This window comes from Corvus kubaryi, unplaced genomic scaffold (assembly GCF_017639235.1).
Source record: "Corvus kubaryi isolate FWS band 111438036 unplaced genomic scaffold, C.kubaryi_AGA036_p1.0 37334, whole genome shotgun sequence".
NCBI classification, from domain to species: Eukaryota; Metazoa; Chordata; class Aves; order Passeriformes; family Corvidae; genus Corvus; species Corvus kubaryi.
Window position 1 is genome coordinate 14809154 of NW_024581108.1, and position 22046 is coordinate 14831199.

General features: G+C 39.7%; 2 protein-coding genes across 5 annotated transcripts in view; one reads left to right on the top strand and one right to left on the bottom strand.

The window, feature by feature from the left end:
- Positions 1–15916, bottom strand: part of AK5 (adenylate kinase 5) — a 100204-nt gene extending 84288 nt beyond the window's left edge. The window contains exon 1 of one of the 3 annotated variants that reach the window (XM_042030437.1): positions 15508–15916. Coding sequence is in view for 2 of the 3 variants with exons in the window: in XM_042030436.1 (XP_041886370.1) it covers positions 82–141 (60 nt within the window). In the remaining variant the exon portion in view is untranslated. Of the gene's footprint in view, positions 1–81; positions 479–15507 lie in introns of those variants that run through there. The other 2 variants (XM_042030436.1, XM_042030435.1) reach the window with 2 other exon arrangements.
- A 137-nt stretch (positions 15917–16053) lies between these two features.
- The window catches only part of PIGK (phosphatidylinositol glycan anchor biosynthesis class K), a 65035-nt gene continuing 59042 nt past the window's right edge, over positions 16054–22046 (top strand). The window contains exons 1-4 of one of the 2 annotated variants that reach the window (XM_042030442.1): positions 16054–16181; positions 17694–17747; positions 19762–19853; positions 21869–22004. In XM_042030442.1, the coding sequence (XP_041886376.1) occupies positions 16083–16181; positions 17694–17747; positions 19762–19853; positions 21869–22004 (381 nt within the window). In that variant the 5' untranslated portion in view covers positions 16054–16082. The remainder of the gene's footprint in view (positions 16182–17693; positions 17748–19761; positions 19854–21868; positions 22005–22046) is intronic. The other variant, XM_042030443.1, reaches the window with a different exon arrangement.

Here is a 22046-nt window from a genome sequence, read left to right on the forward strand (position 1 = left end):
TCAGCCCTGCCCGCCGCGGGGTCCCAGAGCGGAGCATCCCCCGACGGGGCGGAAAACGCCTCCCCCCTGCGCCTCGCCTACCTCGAAAAGCTGCGGGATCTCCCTGCGGGCCAGATACTCCTTGGCCTCGCCGGCGCTCATGCCGCCAGCCGGGGCCGGGGGCGCCGGCGGGGCGGGTGGGCAGCCCGAGCCCCGCGCTCGGCTCGGCGCGGCGGTGCAATGCGGGAGCCTCGGCGAGGCTTCCGCGGGCGGGCGGGCGGGCGGGCGGGAGGAGGGAGGCAGCCGCCCGCCTCCCCGTGCCCGCTGCACGGAAGGAGCGAGAGTGAGCACGTTTTCCCTCGGCGGGGAGCGAGAGCGTGCGCAGGCTGCCGGGGAAAGTTTCGGGGGGTGCCTGCGGTGAGGCGCCGAGCGGAGGCGGTGAGGGGCTGTGCCTGGCGCCGAGCCGCGGGCAGGCTGCCCCGGCAGCGAGCGGACCGGCTCCCCCGGCTGCGCGGGGAGCGGCGGAGGGGAGGGTTGGGCACCGGTGCAGCGCAGAGGTGCTGGAAGCCTCCAGGTGTAACGCGGTCTCTGCCCTTGGCACGGTGTTTGGGCGTTTTGAGGAGCGAGACGTTTCATACACTTTAGGCTGGCAAAAAGCCACGAACTACGATCAGTCACAAGCATCTGTGATCGGCGAGTCACAGGAAGAGATCTGAAATCATCTCTGGTCTAGCCTTCTGCTCAAGGCAAGGGCAGCTCTTGAGGTCAGACCAGGTTGCCCAGGGTTTTATCCAGTCTCATCTTGCAAAATCTCTCAAGGGTGGCGACCGCAGAGCTTCTCTGCGCAATCCATGCTTGTCCAGCCTCGACATTAAGAAGGGTTTTCTCCTATTCAGTATCACCTCCCATGTCTCAATTTGTTTCTTGCCCACCATTGTGAAGAGCCTGGCTCCATTTTCATGACAGTCTCCTGTCAAGCCTTGGAGAGCTGCTATTATGTGCCACCTAAGCCTGCCACAGGCTGAACAAGCCCAGTTCCCTCTGCTCATCTTCAAGAACAAGTGCTCTCATCCGTTACCATCTTTGTGTCTGTCCACTCAACTCAGCATCACAGAATATATTGAGTCCAACTTGTAAGTGAATGACCTGTACAGGGATCAAACTCACTCCAGTTTGTCAGCATCGCTCTTAATGGGGAGCCCAAAACAGAGTGCATTATTCAAGATGTACTCTGCGGAGTGTTAAGTAGGGGGCAGCTTCTGAGATACTCTGTGGCACACTGGAAGTCAGAGTAGAGTATTTCAGTTACTGAAGCGCCCCATATCAAGTCTGATTTTCAAATCAGTTTTTAACTTTATTATCTTTTCTAACACAATATCCTTATAGTTGCACCAAGGCACACCCTAACACATACAGGTTACATAATTGCAAGCTTATGAACAACACTGAACAACTGCTTTCCATATGTACATACCTATTTTTCAGACATAGGATAGGTCTTCCCAGGTGTCTTCTAAGAAGCTTCTCTGCCTTGTGTATGATTTGCGGATCAATATCAGTTTAACAAGCTTCTCTGTCTCAGCTGCAGCCATGTTCCCTGTTTCTGTAGTTGAACTACCCTCTTTTTCCTCAGCCCAGCCTCCAGCTTTTTATGTAGACACTTTCCTTTCTCCCAGAGAGGCTTCCAGTCCTTGTTCATTCCATGAACTGCTAAATGGTAGCCCAGAAGGAAGTCCCATGATCTTCTAATGACAAATTGGACTGGTTGGTTTTCCAAGTCATCCAAATACTCCCAGCAGCTTCCACGTAAAGGGCAGCAACTAATGTCCCTTCACAGCACTCACAACTGATGGATGGCCCATAGAATCATAGAATTGTTTGTGTTGGAAGGGACCTTAGAGATAATCTGGTTCTGACCCCCTGCCATGGGCAGGGATGCCACACAATAGATCAGATTGCTCAGGGCCCCTCCAACCTGGCCTTGGACACTTCCAGGGTTGGGGCACACACAATTCTCTGGGCAAACCTGTTTCAGTGCAAAGCTACTGGAAAACCACAGCTGAAGTGTCTCTGCAAAGTTTGGCTTAGACAATTAAGAGCCTTTCCAGCTCCAGTTTCTATGAATCCAGTGGTGTCTCCTCAGAGAAGCTGCAGTCACTGAATTGACGCTTCTCACATATGTTCAAGGAAGACTTTGGTCTTTGCTGGAGAGTTTAATCAGCATTCATCTGCAGTTTTTCGCATTCTCCCATAAAATCTGGATGTGGCTTTAACCCTACTTTCTTCTGATAAAATTTTAATCCATCCAAATGTAAATTCATTGAAAAGCATAGTGCCTTAATTTTGACTGAGTAAAATGAGTAGGCTCCAATGTCCTAATCAAAAGACATGAGATATAATTGCTTTTAAAAGACCTTAAATGAAGCTTGACAAGAGGAAGATGGAATTAAATTAAATAGATGTTTTCTTAAAATAAGATTTTGCTGAGGAAGGCTAATAGAAGATGCCATTCTATTTAAGAACACAGAGCTGTGGTTTTGATATTTTGTGGGTTTAGTTTTTTTTTAATTGTTTGTTGAGACAAAAAAAAATCATCTGTATTATCATTGTCTTGGATAAATTCCATTTATAGGCTTTCAGAATATATATTTTTATATACTCAACATTTATGGGTAAATTAGTATCTCATCCAATGTCCTGGTTTGGCAAGAGAAAAATATTTCCTTTCACATGCTTTCCACAGCATCTTCCTCAGGAATGTGAAATATGTTTGTGTAAAGTCTTGTCCTACTTGTTGTTTTTTACTGTAGGCTTCCAGGCATTCTGCTCAGTTAGATAATGCTAACAGAAAATAAAATAACAGAAAGAACTGTCCTGCTATAAAACTATCCTCATTATGTGAATCTTCATTATTGTTCAAAATGTTGTTTTGTTGCACAAAATCAAATTCTGTGTTGCAGAAATTACCACCTCAGAACAAATACAGCCATTTAGGAAATCTATCAGATGGAATGTGTGAAATGTATCTGGAAAGGATGTTTTTGGATCTAATAATATGGTACTTCCTTCTAGAAGCAATTTGTTATGTGTTTGCTGTCAGAAGAATCCCTGTATTGAAGCAGGGTCATGGGTAGAAGGCTCTGAAGAACATTGGCAGTGAAGGATTAAGCACAGATGAGCTAAAGGGGCACAAAAAGCTGGCTTATTTGTTGTGCAGGTAACAAAAGGAGCTGTTTGAAGGTGAGCTCTTTGTTGTGTAAGTGTCTGATCAAGAGTGCAGGTGGGAGTGAAGTGGTCTTACTGCCTTAGAAAATAACACAAGATGTAAAAATGCTCAAATGAATGGGAATTCATTTGAGCTCCAGGTCACTGCCCATTCCTGAAGGTACAGGCAGCTCTTTAGGGTACTGGGTGAGACAGAAGGATCACTTTGGTTATTTCTTACCTTTTCTGGAGGGGAAGAAGCTACAATAGAGAGAACAATGTTTTGCTATCAAAATGATAACATTTCTGAAAATTCCTCTTGAAAACTTCTTATGGATCCTATACCATTGGGCAAATTCCATTCTCATTCTTCTTGCTTCCTCCAGGAGCTACATGAAGCTGCACTAATAGGAAATTATTATTTTCAGGGATCAGCTGGATCAGCTGGATCAGGGATATCGTGTTCTGGGCTGCCTTCTTGGTTAAACCAGTTAATGCAGCACCCATAGCCTTCAGTCAAACCTTAATTAGGTTCTGTGTTTTCAAAAATTGCTCTAGAATACCCCAGTATTTTACAAACATTTATTTTTTTTGTCTAGTCCCTGCTCTAGCACTAGTGGTTGGATTTGTCACACAAGTTGCTGCTCTGCTAGATGCCTTTATTAAATCAGAACCAACGTCCTTGGATTGATGTGCTTACACAGGCTGATATGTGGACAGTTTGAATTTGTAGATTCTGTAAGTAAACCAAATATGTGCAGCCTTTTAAATAGAATATGCTGAATTACACACTTCTGATCCAGAAATGGTATGCATTTTCATGTAAATTCAGAACTTATTTGCAGACCCATATTGCACTTAGTGTGGTATAAATTAATCCAAGATTGCTAAAATGATCTTTTCATTTTTATGAGAAATCCCTTTCTGAACTCTTTTGCTACAGTGTTGTTAACTTCTTTTTAAACCTGATGTTTCCCCCACCTTTCTTTTCCACTCTGATAGACCTTTTTTCCTACTGGTACCTGAACATGTTACTTAAGTGAATTAAATCACTAATTGAAAAGTAGTGAAAAATCAACCAAGAAAAATCTGATCTCTGGATCTAAATTTCATTAAGTCCCAGAATTAACATTTTATGTACATTTTGAGGACACCAAGATGAATAGAATATGGGAGGGAAGAAAGAAGATCGCGCCACTTACAAGTTTGAGGATGCAGATTTCAATCTGCTCAGAAAAAAATGTTTAAAAGAAATGCTATGATCAAGTCCCTCTTTGTTATGATAAACTAAATAGCTGCACTTTTTATTTTCCAATTACAGTATAATCATTCTTGTGACACTTCCCTGAACTCTCCAATTTATTTACATGCATCTTGAGCGGCATACTGAGGCATCAAACAGGACACACTGTTCTGCTGTTCCCGACTGCCTGTGACACCCTCACTGCCCTCATTCTGTTGTTTTCCTGGTGGTGGACTGAATTTGTGCCCTGCTGTGGTGTTGCAACAGGGCTCACCCTTAGCTGGGTACCTGGCATGCTCCCAGCAGCTCTGCTTTCCACTGTTTTCTCTCACAGATTCCTCCACTGGAGCATCAACACCTGCACTTTATACTTTGATGTATGACTTCATATATTTGCTTGCATCCAGTTTACCAAGAAATCAGAATGCTCAGTACCAGTGAGTTGTCCCCTCTGGGAGTTCCCACGTCCCAAGTCTTTGTTACCTGCCACTGGCACCAGCGATTTTCTTTGGTTTTGGAAATCAATGCAAAAATACAACACATGGCCAAAACACAGTTCCCATGGGACCAAAACAGAAACTCACTCAGTATTTCCCATTTACACTTCACTTTTGAGGCCAGTCAATTAGTCATTAAATATATATACACATTCATTTTGATTCACTCAGGTATCTTAAAGAAAATATCTTGCAGCAGTAAGTAAATGCCATCAGATCAGCACTTTATTTCTTCATCAGCCAAAAGAAACCTTCTTGAACAAGTATCTGTGCACAGATCTGAATCCTTTTTTCAGAAACTGGCATTGACAGGCATTAGTTAAATTTCATATAAGCTATATTCCAGTATGTTCTTATCAGTTGTGATTTTTCACTAAGTTCCATGTTAGTTGGTCAAGGCTATAACTCTCTATGGCACCACTCTTAGAAAGTACTAGTCTAGCATATTCCCAGAATGTAAATATTTCAAGAGTTCTTGGAGTTCCTCTCCAGTTTTTCCCTCTCCTGTCCTTTCCAGCTCTTTAAAAACTCCAATACAACTTATCCAAATATGCAGATTTACTCAGTTATTTTCAGTGACTACTATTTATAAAACTTACTTGACTACACTTCTAATGGAGAATGTTTCATTATCATGCTATGGTATAATTACATCATCTGATCATTTCTCTATATAAAGAATAGAAATATTTAGTGAAGTCTTTCAGTTGCTTTTGATAAATCTATGCAAGCATATTGCACTAATATTGTAAGGATCCTTCTCTTCCTTTCTTCAGAAGAACAGCTCTTTTAAATGCTGTTGCGCCCCCCCTGACCATTGGATTTTATGTCATTTTGTTTCCCTTCTCATTTTTTTAACAGTTCTTAAATCTCTCACATATATTTCTTGCAGCTTCTAGTATTTGCAACAGATGTTCTTCTTATTCTTATGTATCTTTTTTTTCAAGGCAAATTGCTGCTTTTTCTTCTGTCTTGTTAATATTTCTTAAATAACTCTCAGTTATAATGGATATTTTTCTATTTTTTATCTTTGATTCGGCTTATAATAATTAGACAGTATAAGGATATTTTACAGCATTATGTAACTTAATAAATTCAAGGTTACTACCTCAGAAAGTCCTTAAATCTCTGAGAGATGAAAAGCAGTAAATCCTGTAGAGTTTTTCCTTGCCCCTAAGACAGCTGATCACTACCGGGGAAAACACAGACCGAGGGCTTACACAGATTTTCCGTCTGATCCATTACAGCTTCTTGATGCTTTTTGCTTTTATTTTATGTCAGTTAAATTGAATCTCCCCTTTCCCCACAGTGTTACAGAAATTGTTCTTTGAGAGGATTATTTTATGTTCCTCAATTACCATTTTTCAGTAACTGATTAATAAATACTCCAAATCAGTGGATACTGAATTTTCGAAAAATTATAAATGTGTGATTTTTTTTCCAATAAAGTCCTAAGGAACCAATCACAGATTTTAAGGTTCTAATCTATGTGTTGTCCCCAGTTAATAATTTCTGTTCCTCCAGTTTACTCTTTATAAACTAAGGGAATATGTGTAGCTGTAGGAAAAAACACCTAAACAAAACACAAAAAAACCACAGCAAAATTCAGTCAATAAAACAGGGCTGAACTGAATAATGAGTTGTGGGTAGTGGTGGTGGGAATAGAAAAGAATTCAAGCACAGCTATAGACCTCATCTTGGGAGCACTATGGAGCTCACGACTGTTAGAAAGTACAAGTCCCTGTTACTTAGCATTTGGGGTTTATTTCAGTGGCTAAATGGACCAGTGCCTTACAATATTATTTCTGTAACTTCTTATTCAGTCATACAGTGAAAATCTTCCTTACTTGAAAATCATCTTTCACAAAATACACCTCTTGAAAAGATAAGCATATTGACTATTTTTTTTTTTAATAGAAAGCTAAACGAACTGCAAGTAATACCAATTTCCTGTATGAAGGGATTAGAAAAGTCACATCGTGATTTCAGGGATTGCTCACACTGAGAAATCTTCAACATTTTTTGATGTTTATATCTTTATAGTGACTCAAAACATTGTCATGTCAAGTCAAAGGGAAAAAAGTACAATTTAGTTTCATATAATTTGTTCTTACCTAGGGTCAAGAAGGATTCCTGGATGGGCTATTTTCCTGTATGAAAGGCATTTATAAATATAGGGGGTTTTGTCACTACTCAAACACAAGGACCATTAATTTTGGGGAAGGACATGCTTGGTACATGTATGCCAAAGAATAAAATAAATGTTAAGAAAAAAATAATCTTCTGTTATGACATGGCAAATTTTTATAATTAGGATTCACAATGGAATAATGTTGGCATGTTCTGTTGTTGAAAGTGGCCATGAAGTGTTCTGGTAAAAAGTAAAATTGCCTATTTTCATGTTCAGCATGTATCCAGTATTCAGTACAGAGCATTAGCTGTCAAAATGTTGGTCAGCCACTGGTGCTTACTTTTCTTTGTTAATTTTTCTAGAGCTAAAGCTCTCTTTGTTTTTTATATTCTATAATAAAGTGGGGAGTGACTGTCCAAACCCTCTTTTCTAGACTAAGGAAGGCTGTAACTTTGGCAGATATTGGCTCACAACTCTGAATTCTATTGTAAGGAACACATTTTGGAAGGGGGGAGGATTTTAATCTTGCCTAAGTCACTTTTTAATGATCTAATGTTCTTGAACTCATCCCTTTAACTTCTTGTTCTTACATTGCAATGAATAGAATGCAGAATCTAGAGATTAAAATATGCACATTATGTAATAATTAGATACAAACCAGAGCATAGAATGTAGGCAAGATAAAGAAATTGCACCTGAAGATACAATGGGGTAAGTCGAAAGACGTGAGAGAAACTGGCAAATGTTTTAACCATAGAAATGTTTTAATGTTAATTTGAAATTCATCCTGTCTTTCTGCTGACGTACGAGAACATTGCCTGAATTTAGTCACCAACTTCAGTGAATGCTTTCTTGACAGTATAACAAATGAGAATTGGATCAAACACCTGTTTTCCACAGAAGCTGACACCCTGCCAGATGGCTTATTAGCAAAGATAACTGTTGATGGAACTATCACATGAGGGTTGAACTTGAACTCAGGGTCATCATAGCATGGGTTGAAAACTTTTGGTTAAATGGAAGAAAAGAGTTTAGCCTAGTATTTGATAGAACCTAACACCATGTGGCTTATAACTTTTGAAATTGCTAATAATCTTCAGCACTTGTTGAGTCACTAAGACCTTTCTTTTTCTTGTCATGCTACCCAATAAAATGAAGTCGCTGTTGAACTGCAGGACCCTTGGCTCTGCCTTACTAATACCTTGTAAGAGACTAGGCAGTTGTGCTCTGGAAAGCAAATCCACCTTGGCTGGATGTTGGAGTCATGACACAAGGCAGGGCTCAGAAGTTGTTAATTAAGGATTGCTGTTTTCAGGAGAACTCCTTAAAAAGTTCTGCTCCCATGTGATCTCCTTATCAGAAGAGGCAGGTTACTATAAAATGACACAGCTATACAAGTGAGAAACTCAGTGGCTGTGGTTTTCTAATGTATTAAAAAATTATCAAGAATTTTAAAAAACCCTATTTTAACTCTTGTGTATCTGACAAAGTGATCATTGGCTTACAACTGAGTTGGTACTATTTGGACATGACTTGAATATTCAAGGATCCCTTAAATTACTTCTTCCTTTACAATATACAGCTAAATAACCTCTGAATCTGTTTTGGAAATAGTTTTTTGAATTACTCTGTAGTGTAGCTGACATTTTTCTGTATACATTGATTGAAAATTATTGATTACTGGCCTTCTACTAGAACCTTACTCTATCAGCCTCTGAGCTAGGGAAAAGGGAAACATGACCTGTAGAGGTTGAATGTACAGCTTCCCTAGCTGACTTCTTTTACTGAAATATGTGCAATTTCTGGAAAACATATCCTGTTTTTACCATTCTGTATTACACAGACAGACATACTTCCTTTCCAAAACAAATTTTCGATTTATGAGCTTATGAGGATCTCCTATGAGAGACAAAATATATCTCTAGAATTCAGAGGAGATAAATAGCATAATCAAGGAAGATCAATTTATTTCACAAAAAGATTTGAAAACAAATATGGCAATTTTAGACCATCATAACTAGACACAGAATCACTGAAGAAAATGGAAAAGATAGTTCATATTGTTCTGGTTCATAGGTGAGTATATAAAGGAGGCAAAATATGTTCAGTCTCCTTAATTCTATGTGACAAAAATCAATCCATGGAAAAGAATCTGTATTAAAAATGCTTCTTACAACATGGTCATATATAGGAATTAAAAAAATGAAACTGTTTTCCTAATCTTGTGGAAATATGCAGGCAAATAGAATCAGATGAAAGCAAAAATTATTCTAAATTAGCAACACCCCAAATTTTTGAATAGTGTTTGAAGTACCCAGGCTCAAGATGACATGAAATTAACACTGACTGCCTTGAGATCTTTCAGTAAGATGTGCTGTACAGCTAAAAAGCATTAATTATTTTTACATTGAATAATGTCAAATGATTACCATCTTTATTCTAAAGCTAAGTAGCAAGTAAAGCTATGTACCCATGACCTCATATAATGATTTTGATGTCATTATTCTGAAAAGAATAGTCTTAATTTGTTCTGTTTGTGAAACTTAGATCTGGAATCCTTACCTTTCTGTACCTGGTAAAGATATGTATTATTATTTTTTGAGACATGTATTTAATATGCACATGCAGCTAAAATGCAAGGGGTTTTTTTAGCATTTACATAATATTATAAAGAGAGAAATTTTGTTTAAGGAAACCTTGGTAACTAAGAGAGGTCAAGTGCAAGAGGGTGATTTTTGCTGAGATAATACTTTTGCAAATGCATCCATTAAGGCACTGATTAATTTAAACTGATTGACTGATTGGTGCCTTTTCTCCATGTAAAAATCAATCACCTTGAATGAACATGTAAATTCAAATCCCTACCTTAAAATGTAAAAGGTCATTAACTGCAGTGAATGTAGCTCTTACATTTTCATGTAATATAGATATTTAGCAGCAAAAATAACTAGTTCAGGTCACAGAACAGATACACAGAAATGACAGGCACATATTCATATATTGGTAATTCCAATTATCACTAGGTCTTTTTCTTGACGGTCTCTTCCAGTTAGAAGAATCTCATCAGGATACACTCCTTAGCACAAAGATAAAAGGTAAAAAAGGAGGGGCTTGGATTCTTTATTCATGAGTTGTAAAACAATATAGAAAAACTTTCATAGATTTCATAACAATGCATTCTTGTGTGGGCAGCTCTCCTCAGTTTGCACAATATCCTCATTTACTTAGGCCACACAATTTGGATTTTAAGAAAGGAAGTATTTGGTGGGTTGACAAGTCACTGATTTACTTCCCTGTTGAATATGCTATTTGTTCTGTTCCAGACTTTCTGCTAATAGCCCATTTAATTTTTAAACTAAAATTCTGCCTTGCACTGAGTGCCAGCACTGTCATGGAGAAAAGGCCTTTTACTGACCTGCAAAGAAAGAAATTTCAAAAACCTTCATTTTTATAAATCATAGCAAAGTCTGGCTGCCAAGCACTATGATTTCAATTTATGAAGTCATTCTGGCATTTCTGCTTTGGAAGAGTTTCCAGTAAATGAGCTCACAGAAACAGATACTTTTAATTTCCAAGAGCATGGAGTTAGAACTTATGGTTTGTTGAAGGATACTCCATGCTTAGTTCAGCATGAGCACCTTCCACCTGATCCACAGCAGCTTTTACAGTATCCTGGTAAATGAAGCTAAAGAGAGAACAAAATGCTCTCTCTGCTTTACACAGTTTGAGTAGACAGGGAAATTAGTAAGGTTTGCTGATCTACTGCTGAGCAGCTGCTCTAAAAAGTACAAGGAAGCTTTAGTCTAAAAATTTGTTGGGTTGTTTCAATCTACTCTTCCCCACAACTCCTGGGTAAAAATGCATAATCATCATCATCATCATCATCATGATGCATATTTGCATTTAAAAATATGAAAGTATTCCTTTCATTGAGAATATTTCTTTAAATTCTTTAATGGCCTATTTTTGGATTTGTCTTAAATTTTGCTTCTCAAGTGCACTCTTCCACTAATCAGGTCTAATAACATTTCAGTACCCATCACACATTGATCTGCATAACCTTTCCTGGTAATATACTGGATTCAGTTTTAGTCACTGTACAAATATTTAATGTTAATCAATGTTATTGTACTTGGAATATGAGTAACCTTTTATAATATTGACACAGGGCTCACTGTAGATCTTATTTCTAATAAGATTTTCATAATATTAACTTTTTTCAGGTAAAGCTGATGTGCATTCAGCCTTTTTTTCCCAATGTTTTGTATTTGTTTTCTCATATAGCTGATGAGTAGTCCTCAATGGAATACAAAACCCCTTGCCTGCAAATGAAGACAATTACTTGAAAGACAAAAGGTTATATTTAGATTGCAGGCTGAAGAGTAGTTTGAATACACACAATAGCTTTAAGTATTGGTTTGGGAGCTAAAATGAGTCTATCAGCAACACTGCCCTTAATTTGAGTTAATTTAACCAGCAGAGCTGAATCTACTTCAGCTCAACCCCTACAGGGAGGACTTTCCTGAGACACTCAGGTACTTGGTGTGTTTGGGACACAGGAGAGATTTATCATAGAGATGTCAGAACTGGCAGTGGAATACAAGTGATGACTTCTTAATGATTCTAAACCACACAATGTTATATCCACATATAGGCAAGGGTAAAACTGGTTCTAAACTTAGCTTTATTTAGGGAAATTTAATTAAGATTCTTATCTTGTTCCTAATTAAGAAGCCCATGAATTTTCTATTTGAGAATGAACCCTTTGAAATATTAATGAAAAAATACAATGGGGAGGGTAATTTAAAATAATGTTTTAAATAGATAATCCATTTGGAGGGGTTGGGGGGATTTACTGCTGTCTTTTTCACATATTTTGCTCTTTTAATAAGGCTTTGAGAAAATATTTTCAGCTTTTTCTATTGAGAAAAATACTGATGCACGAAGACTAAATGTGATGTACCTAATAAACTACCTCAGTAAGCTGCCACTGTTTTTCCATGTTTTGTTTTCTCATATTTTACTTTTTTTTTTTTTTTTAACCAACAGAATAAACTGTTGGAATGGTTGGTAACTTTATGTCTTCTGAAGATGAAATATTGGTTTGTTGCACAATTCAACAGTATGGAAATTCGATGCCTGGTAACGTTTACATCATTAATGACAGAACAGAACTGATGACAAGGTAGATGGTTAATTCATTAAGAACAAATGTCAACTGAATTTCATTGTAGGCTTCAAGCTTTTTGCCTGTGATGTAGAGTTAAGCCACTTGATGCTATGGATGGACAGAAGTGTATGGTCTACTGTGTTTCACCAGAGTACAAAGACAATCAAAGATAAACACCCTTGAGTACAACTCTTTCAGCTCAGTAAAATTAGAAGCAATGCTTCTTTCAAATAGTTTTCCTTTGGAAGTTCTGTATCTATTGCTCTCACCATAATAATTTTCCCTATTTTTCATCAGTATCAATTTGGTATTGTAAATCTTTTCAAAGTATGAACATTCTGTAGTCAAGCCAGTCTTCCATTAACAGGAGAAAAAAAACCCAAAGGAGTAAGATCAATCAATAATTTAATTACTGTTGTTTCATTCAGGTTCCATATTTGAAGATAGCCATTTTATCAGCTGAGATACCAAACTACAGTAGACTTGTTTTGCCATTTTTTAATCTATTTTATTGACAGTCAAAATGAAAAAAGCAATAAATCTGCATTTTTAAGTGGGATAGTAGAGTCAAGCTATATTGATGATTCCTTAAGAATCACACTCTTGTTGACTTACATCATTGCAAGAGCTTCTTTTAATTTTTCTTTTGGAAGCATAATAAATACAGATAAAGATACCTTTTTTCTCTTATACAGTAGACAATTATCAGACAGTACAGTCTGATACAAACAGGAAAGCAGATAGAGAACAGTGATCAAGAGTATAGAAGAAGAGATACACCATGATAAAAATAGGTAATATAATCAAGGTTAATACCAAAAAAATTATGGATATTTAATTGGTATTTTGGTATAGAAGAAAAACAAGTTTGTGATCAAAAAGTGTCAGGTGAACTCTAGTATCATAAATCCCTGTTTTAGGAGCTTATGGGGTTACACTTGGGATTGCTGCTCCTCTTCAATGGAAGGCAAGGCTTGTTTGCTCCATGCTGGACAGAAGGAAACTGACAGATGGCTCATAAAGGGCAGTTTCTAGAGGGTATAGATTAGAGGATTAGGGCCTCAGCAACCTGCTGGAGGACAAAAGAATCTGGAAGGGCACCAAGATGTGCACCAATGTGAATACCAGCTGTAGTTACAGCAGCTTTTTAAACAATAGTTTTAATTACAAATCATTTTGGGATACACATTTGGTGTCCTTTCTAATTACTCACCATGAAGTACAAGACACATTGTGGCAAAGGTCAAGCTAAAGACACTCAAAGCATGAAAAACACTGTCATTAGCATGGAAACAAAGCAGAATGAAGAAACAGAAGCAGACAGTATAGAGCTTTACTTCTAGACAAAAAAAACCCTGTACAGGCATGGAAGCATGTACTGAGAGCTGCCTAAGGGAATAAAGATGAAAAAAATGAGGACAAGGCTGTTGGTACTGTCTTAGTGAAGAAAAAAAAAGAGAAGTGATACCACCTCCAGGAATAATGCCTGAAGTGCTGGCACACTCATGCATGTCTGATGAATACTGGAGCCCATGAAAGATTGAGCCTGTAAAGAAATAAAAGCCAGAAGTAGAAGGAGAAATAGGTCCATTAGAAAATACACTCAAGCAGGCTAAGGGAATTCAGAAGCAAACCAGAGACAGACCAAAGAAGGTGATGCACTGTATTTCACAGCACGTAAATCACAGGGAATCAAGGCCATTCTTTTAGAATATTTCAATGAGCTTGTGCAACTGAGTTTGCCTTAACTCAGTGCTGTCTCTGCCCTGGGATGGAAAGGCAGCAACGTGACCTGAACACCTACAATCAAAGAGTACCCCCTGCAGTGTGGCTGTGGTTGATCCAAACACTGCTCACACACTGCAGATGAGGCCACAGGACACAAGAACAGGGAGTTTGCAGCTACACTTTTATATCAGGAGCCAGCTGAACCTTCCTGGCGACTGCAAACCCAACTACATGTAACCATGAGAAATACAAGTGATCTTTCACTTAAGGAAAATTTGCTACAGTTCTTAGCTTGTTTATACCATTCCAATGCCACGTGAAGGTTTTTTCCACTTTTTCCATTTATTTTCTTAAGTAGCAAATCATACACAGTGACCTTTACAGAATGCTATTAAAACTATAAAGTCTAGCATTCCAGAGAACGAAAAACTTACAGTCACCTGGGATACAAATTTCAGGAGGTTCAGAGTTTGTAAGCCAACAGGATGATTTTAAATTTTATCCACAGAAAAGATAATCATTAATTCTCATGTCAAGAATGTTTCTTCGTAAGCCAAAAGTCACCTTTTGGCCATATTTGACATAACTTTTCACATGGTACAAACATCAAGACTTATATCTGGTTCAAAGATGCACTATCAGGATACAGCTGCTGGCATTATTTCTGTGTGAAAAGGTGCATGTTACCAAAGGATTAATATTTGTAATAAATGCAAAGAGCAAGGAAGTAAGCTTAACTGAAAGAAGTTCAGTTAGAGGCTCAGACCTTCTGTCACATGTTTTCTGGCCAACTCCACATGGGAGCTGAAAGGTAATGAGGTGCTGAGTCAAAGCGCATGAAATCAACTCACCAGTCTATCAAACTGCATGAATACATGCTTGGAGAGATCCTTTAGAATTATCCTTGCCTATCCTTTAGAATTACTGACACATCTTGAGCACATCTGAGAATGATCAAGAGACCTAAGTGGAAGCATTTGAAGCAGCGAGAAAAAAGCTTAAGCTTGGCCATAAATTCAATTAGCTTTCTGGCACGAGAAGATAAAACAGTGCAGCTTAAAAGCAGGCACCAAGAGACACTGACAACTACAGCACTTCTCAGTAGGTTCACAGTAGGCTCACTCACACAGGAGATGGGTTCAGGCACAACAGGAGCTGGTGGCTATGGTATTCTGAAGGAAGTAAGTACGATTTAGTAAAAGGTGATTATTTTTGTCAAGGAAACCAGTGATGCTTTAAAACAACAGAAGTGATGCTATTGAAATTCCAACATCAATACATGGAAATATGCTCCTGTCTGAGAAAGTCATTACTGGTGACAAGTACACAGAGCAGGAAATAGCTTCCACGGTTCAGGGCAGATTCTGCATCTTCACTAATTGAAGGCATCAGGCAGTTGCACAAAGCAGTGACAAGATGAGCTAGTGGAAATAAAAGAATCATACCCAGTGGTTCAATAGATTGAAATAAAAATTTGATGATGTGTGAGCTCTGAGGGATGCATGCACTGAAGGCAAAGCTATAGCAAGGCTTCATGACCAAAAAAAATATCTACCTTTAGATCCCACTCCCTCCTCCTTTGCCAAAGGTGGTCCCTCTCCCGAGCTGCCTCTCCACCGTCCAAGGCAGCCCTGTGGCCTCCAAGACTGAGGACACCCTCAGCTCACAGCTCGCCAGGCCCTGCCCTCTTAGCGATTCCAACAGAGCCCAGGATTTCACGGAATTTTTGGAAGGCGGCTGAAAGAAACGTCCGCTGTTACACCCGCAGGAGCCAACCAAGCCAAAGGCGAGATGCGCCGCCGGTGCTTTCTAGCACCAGCTCACGACAGAGCCATGAAGAACTCGTGTGCCCAAGGCAATGGCCAGATCTGTTGCCATGACCGCCTCTGCTCTACCGAACCGGACTAGAGCGGGCTCTCCACAGCCGGGGAGCTCTGTACGTGACCAAGTGCCTGCCGTGCTCGCAGCAGGGCACTGCTCGTACAGGCACCGGGACGGCGGCAGCGGGTAAAGCACAGTCCCGGGCCGGTGCCGGGCCGGCGGCGCTCCCGCCCCGCGGAACTTGCGCACAGGCCGCCGCCCCCTTTTCCGGCAGCCGCGGCGGCCAAGCCCCGCAGGAGGCGGGGTGAGATGGCGGCCGCCGGGCCCGGCGCCACCCGGGCCCGTATCGCCGCCGCCGTGCTGCTGCTGCTGGGCTGCTGCGGCCCAGCGCTGGCCGGCGGCCTCCAGGTACGGGGGCTGGGGGAGCAGCGGCGGGGCCGGAGAGCGAGCGAGCGAGCGGGCGGGCGGGCAGGCGGGCGGCGCCGCGGCTCGGTGCTGCCGGTGTCCCCGTTGCCTCCCCTCCGCAGGCAGGGACCATGCCCGTGGGCTGCCCCTGGAGCCGTCCGGAGCCACTGGCGGCACGCAGGAAGGGCCGCGTCGGCAGGACAGGCGCCGATACTGAGACGCGGTCCCCAGCGCTGCCTCCCCGGCTGGCGGACCCTCCCCCGGCCCCGCCCGGCGCTGCCCGTGGGCGGAACCGCGGGGCTCTGTGTGCCGGGAGCGCCGGTGCCGGGCGGCCTGGGGCTTTCTATGCTTTGTTCAAGTTGCTGAAAGTTACAAAACCTCAGACTTCTCATCCTCTTGCGAGTTTCTGAAACTCAGTTCCTCTTTGGCCACGCACTGTAACTGCTAGAGGGTGTCTGATGCCCGTTCCCGGACGCGGCTGGCCGAGTTCGGGGTGCCCCGGGCTGGGTGCGGGCGCTCCCCGGCGTGGAGCCCATCCCGCAGGTGCGGGCCGCTTGCACACGGCAGGTGCCAGTGGGCTTGGCAGGTGGGAGTAATGTCATGTTTCAGCAATTAGCTTAATGCACTGTGCCCACGCTACATTTGGAGTGTTGTTTGCTTTTGAATTCTGCGTTATTAACAAGTTGTTATGCTTGAAATTAATTACAACTAGGACCAAACAACCCCCGCACCCTGAACAATAGAAATATTCTTACAATCTCTGGATGACTAATTAAACTGCAAGTTGTTTTCTGCTTGAGGTACAACACTACTTCTGTTACTGCGTGTTTTGTATAAGACCACAAGCATCATCCCAGAACTCCTCAGAGTTAATAGAGTCTGATTTAAGAGTCAGCAGGTTTGGATTGTTGCCCTGTGACAGACTTATTCCCATACCTCTGCAAAGTCTTAGCCCCTTTTTGTGTCCTGATTTATGTTCTCTTTTAAGGAGAAAGGGCCCTCTCATCTGCAAAGGAAAGTGGGAGCTATGGAGAACACAGATTATACAGGAGGTTGCTGTCATAGATCCCAATTTTGGAAGATAAATGTAACCACGTTGGATTTAAAGTGGGTTAAAACTGCAGGTTCACTCACCTGCTTTTGAAAATAGAATTGAATTGAATCTAAGCCTCTTTTCTCGTTAAGGATGAAACTGTAGGTCAATAAATCATATTATTTTGTTCTTGGAGTGTCCTTTGGAGTAGAGGTGTGCAGGTTTTTGGTTTTAACTGAGATGTAAGTGACTAATAGTTCCTCTTTGTTCTGTAGCAAGTTTCAGGGAAAGATTTGGAGGGGTTAATTCGCATGAAATGTGCAAATACTAAGAAAAATACATCTCTTGTAGGTTTTCTAAGGTTTATTCAGTGTTAATATGTGGTAAACATATGCATTGAACGCTATGGTGGAAATAACAAAACTATGAGTGGTCATTTCTTTCTTATTACTGAAAAATCTAAAATTTTGTTCATCTTTCAGGATCAAGCAGAACAGTTTCTTAGAAGTGGGCATACAAATAACTGGGCAGTTTTGGTAAGCATGGTCCAGGTTGTTTTCCTCCAGTAAAGTCGACAATTTTTCATCAGGAGCCATAATTGCAACAGTCATTTAAGAGTCCTGGTTATTTGAAATAAATGGAAAGATAAACATTTGGAAATTAATAAATATGAAATTGTGCCTGCAAATTTATTAGACTGTAATGAAATTATCTTTTCAATATGACTGAATTTCAAGCACTCAATGTGTCTGGCTACATAGCAGGATTCATAAAACAAAAGTTCTGAAAGCATTAAAATAGTTAAATTAGCATACTGCATGTTGAAAAAAAGATTTTGGGAATTTTGGTCTCTTTGACAAGAAAGGTAGAATTTATATCTCATTTTTGTTCTTTTTCAATATGTTAACTTGTGATAACAGGCTGGGAATAAAATCAATTCAGGCAACATAGTGTTTAGATCAACTGTTCTTACCCTAATCTTTTTTTCTTTGCCATGTAACTTTTATTAGCTTTGAATCATGCTGCACAATTGGTTCTTAATCCCAATTCAGGTCTTAATGACTAATTTGTTTCAGAACACTACTGTAATTACTCAATAGCAGCTGTTTGTTTTCCATATACTAAAACTGAACAATAAAAAAAGGAAAGTTAACAGTAACTAATTGAATTAGAGAGAATAGTTTGTATATTCTACAATGTACAAACTTGAAATTATTAAAACATAGCATACTATTTTAATACTATTAACAAATAGATGCTCTTATTAGTACCCATAAAAACACACAAAGAAGGTGGAAAATTAGGTCCAAGGACCTATACTTTCTGTCCTGAACAGATTTTCTGCTTGTTTTATTTTGTCAGTGGTTTATCATTAAGTTTTGTAACAATTGCTACTAATTTCTAAGCAGTAAAACAGGGAGGGGTTTACTGCTGTCAGGCACTTCAAACCTGGGATCATACTGCAATCCCACCTCATCAATAGCTTGAGAATTAATGTGCTGCAGTGTGGATAACTATATTTGAAGCTTAGTCACATTTTCCATTGTATTGTAAGAGAGGTAATGGAGGCAAGGGGCAGATGATAGTACCTTGAAATGTCTCAGCTAAATTGGACAGTTTGTTTTCAGAACTTTAAATCTTGCTGAAAGGCAAATGTCCTCATGGACTGATTACTGTAGGCTTTTTGGGAATCTCTAACCGACAGGGTGATCAAATACAAGGGGATCCTTTCAGGCTGAATTTTTATTATTATTTAAGCTACAACTGAGTTCTTTTTATGAAAAGAGTAGAGAAAGAGATGCTATGTAGTGTAACTTACAGCTCTACATTTAGAGCTGAAAAATTAAAAAACTATCAAAATGCTTTTTCCAGCATTTCTGTTTTTGTGGTTTTAAAATCACCTCTTTTAGAAGCTTTTGAAACCTCTGAATCAGAACCTGATTTAGGGAGTGTTTAAGTAAAGGGAATGACTGAGCCCTGACCCCTTGCCTGTTAGAACAGTAGAAATTGGACTTGCTTGAGGTTTCTGAGAATTTGTATTCAGATTTTGGCTGGAGCTCATTTTTCTCTTACTTTATTTGACTCCTTAAATGCAAATGTTCTCAGTGCATTTTCCCCTGTATGTGGCTTCTGCATGAATTAATTCACTTGTGCCTTTGTGGAAGAATGCTCCCAGAATGGGTTTGCTATTGAGATGAGAACTCTTCCTTTGATTATTCTTCCATTTGATAAGGAGAAAGCAAATGAAAAAATTTATCTTATCCACCTACTGTTGCTGAATTATTCCCTAAAGTGCCACTTTCTATATTTAGTAATGGTTTATGACAATTTTTTCAGTCATCAGTATGCTAAGAGCTTTTTTTTTAACTTTTATTTTCAGTATTTTTTGCTTGGTACAACAAAGATTTATATAGCTTATATCATGAGTTTCTTGGTGTTACTATATCCTTTCTGAATAGTTACTATTTTTTTAATATTCCTGTAATCACGTTCTTCTGATGCAATGAGCTGGGCCAATTTGTATCTTTACACTTTTTGTTTCCTTTCAAGGTGTGTACCTCTCGCTTCTGGTTTAATTATCGTCATGTGGCAAATACTCTTTCAGTGTACAGAAGTGTCAAGAGACTGGGCATTCCTGATAGGTGAGGGAATCTTGGTGAATCCAATTCCTTGCAAATGTGCTGTTAAAGTTCTCATACTGTCTGAAGCAATGTAAAAATACATTTATCTTCCCAGTTTAACTGGATAAAAGTAAAAAGGAAGAATGCAATCACATCAATGTGGTGAAAAGTGCAGCAATGTTGTTCAAAAGGAAAAGCAACATGTTACATAATAAAATTTCCACTTGGAGCAGGCTAATTAGATCTGGCCACTAAAATGTACCACTTAGCAAATTGGTGAAAGTGTAATGTGAAAATTCCTAATTGCATTCAGCAGTGACAGCACTGCTGTGAGAGATGAGTCTTGCTGTACTTTAATTTCCTTTCAGTGTGGAGATGTTGGTAGCTGTGACTGTACTGAGATGTAAGGCTTCCACATCTGTAACTATACTGAGTCTTTAAAGGCTCTGAACAGAGCAACTTCTATATATTTTCAGTTGCCTTGAAAAAATCCATTTTGTGTGATTTTTTTTTTTTAGAGAAATCAGGTTTTTTGTCCATACAAATTGTGTTTTAGCTCTAGTGACAGCACAAGGGTTAGAACAGTATCTCTTCTTTGACAACAGGAGTAGGAAGGTTCTGAAGTGTCTTTTCTTTGTGTTCCTACTGGAACTTCAAGGGGTGTTGGCACAGTTCCATCCAGCTGTTCCAGAATGTAATTTACTTCTGTCAGAACTGTGGAAGTGAATTTAAGGCACCACTGACGGTTGTGTAATAGGCTCTATGTACCATAGGCTCCTATGGAATTCCTGGTGGTCCTGGTTTTTAATGTAATTTAGAGGACTCGTAGTTTCTCCAGCATGTGTGCCTAAAGAAGTGTGGCCTGCTTCATCACTGAAAAATGCATATTCTGGGGGATTAAATTTGTATAGCATTTTTTTTGTCCAATTCCAAAAGTGGACAATTGGAGTTCCCAGTTAGCTCCCACTCAACTATTGTTACTGTATCCTGCAGCCGTAGGGAGGAGAGGAGAGAGATCCAGCAGGCAGGAATTGTGCAGCAAGATTGATTTATTTAATCATTTTACAAACTCTTTAATAGACTTTTTCTTCGTAGTCTAGTTGGACAAAGGATCAGCCACCCCCTGGGTGGATTGGCTATAATCCTTAAAACATCCATTGTCAAAATATTTTTCTACTGTACCATAAACATAGTTCTACAAGGTCGCAGGTGTTCATAGTTTATAGAACTCTGCTAACATCTTCTGTGAGAGAGAAAAGTATCTCACGGAAAGGAGCAAGAGAAATTCTTGCTAGCTGTAGTTTTGTATCCACAAACTATGAGTGCAATGGCAGCATCATCCTGCTCCCTGTGTTTATTATATAAAAAAAGAAAAAAAAAAGAAAAAAAGGAGTGACTTTCTGGTTTTTGAAAGAGAGGATTTTGAAACTCAATTTTTAGATGGATTTTGAGGTTATAAATCCAAGGGAATGCATTGCGGAAGTGCTGTGGGCTGAAAGGCATACAAAGATGCCTTTTGTGCTTGCACATGTCATTCAGAAGCAGCTGTTCTCTCTCCTGTGCAGCTTTTGAAGCACAGGTGCCCTTGGCACTGCCTCAGAAACTCTGTCACTAGTCCTGCCCTTACCTGAGAGCTCTCATCTGCTTTGCATCTGTCTTGCCATTAAAGTCAAAACAGGTGTCGGTTTTAGAAATGCTGCAAGAACTACGGTGTGACTGAGATTTCTGTTGTTCAGTAGCAAGATCCATTTCTTATCCATATCCAAAGATTTGGAATTAATCTCAAAAAGCCAGCAATGCTTTAGATTACAGTCAAGAATACTCTCCAAGACATTGGAGAAGACCTAGAGAGAGAGAGAGAGAGCGAGCCTGGAATCACATCTTAAAAATAAACATTTATCATGATTCTTGGGGTTGGTTGTTTTGGAGGGGTTTGAGCTATTGTCATAATTGTTGAACAGTGTTGTTCTAATTTCTCTTTGACTGTTATGTGAAAGTAGAATGGCTGAAATGTTTTTTTTTCTTATTTTCCATAGTCACATTGTCTTGATGCTGGCAGATGATATGGCATGTAATCCCAGAAATCCCAAACCAGCTACTGTGTTTAGTCATAAAAACATGGAGCTAAATGTCTATGGAGATGATGTGGAAGTGGATTATAGAAGCTATGAGGTAACTGTGCTTTAATTAAAACACTGGGTCTTTATTTTTTAG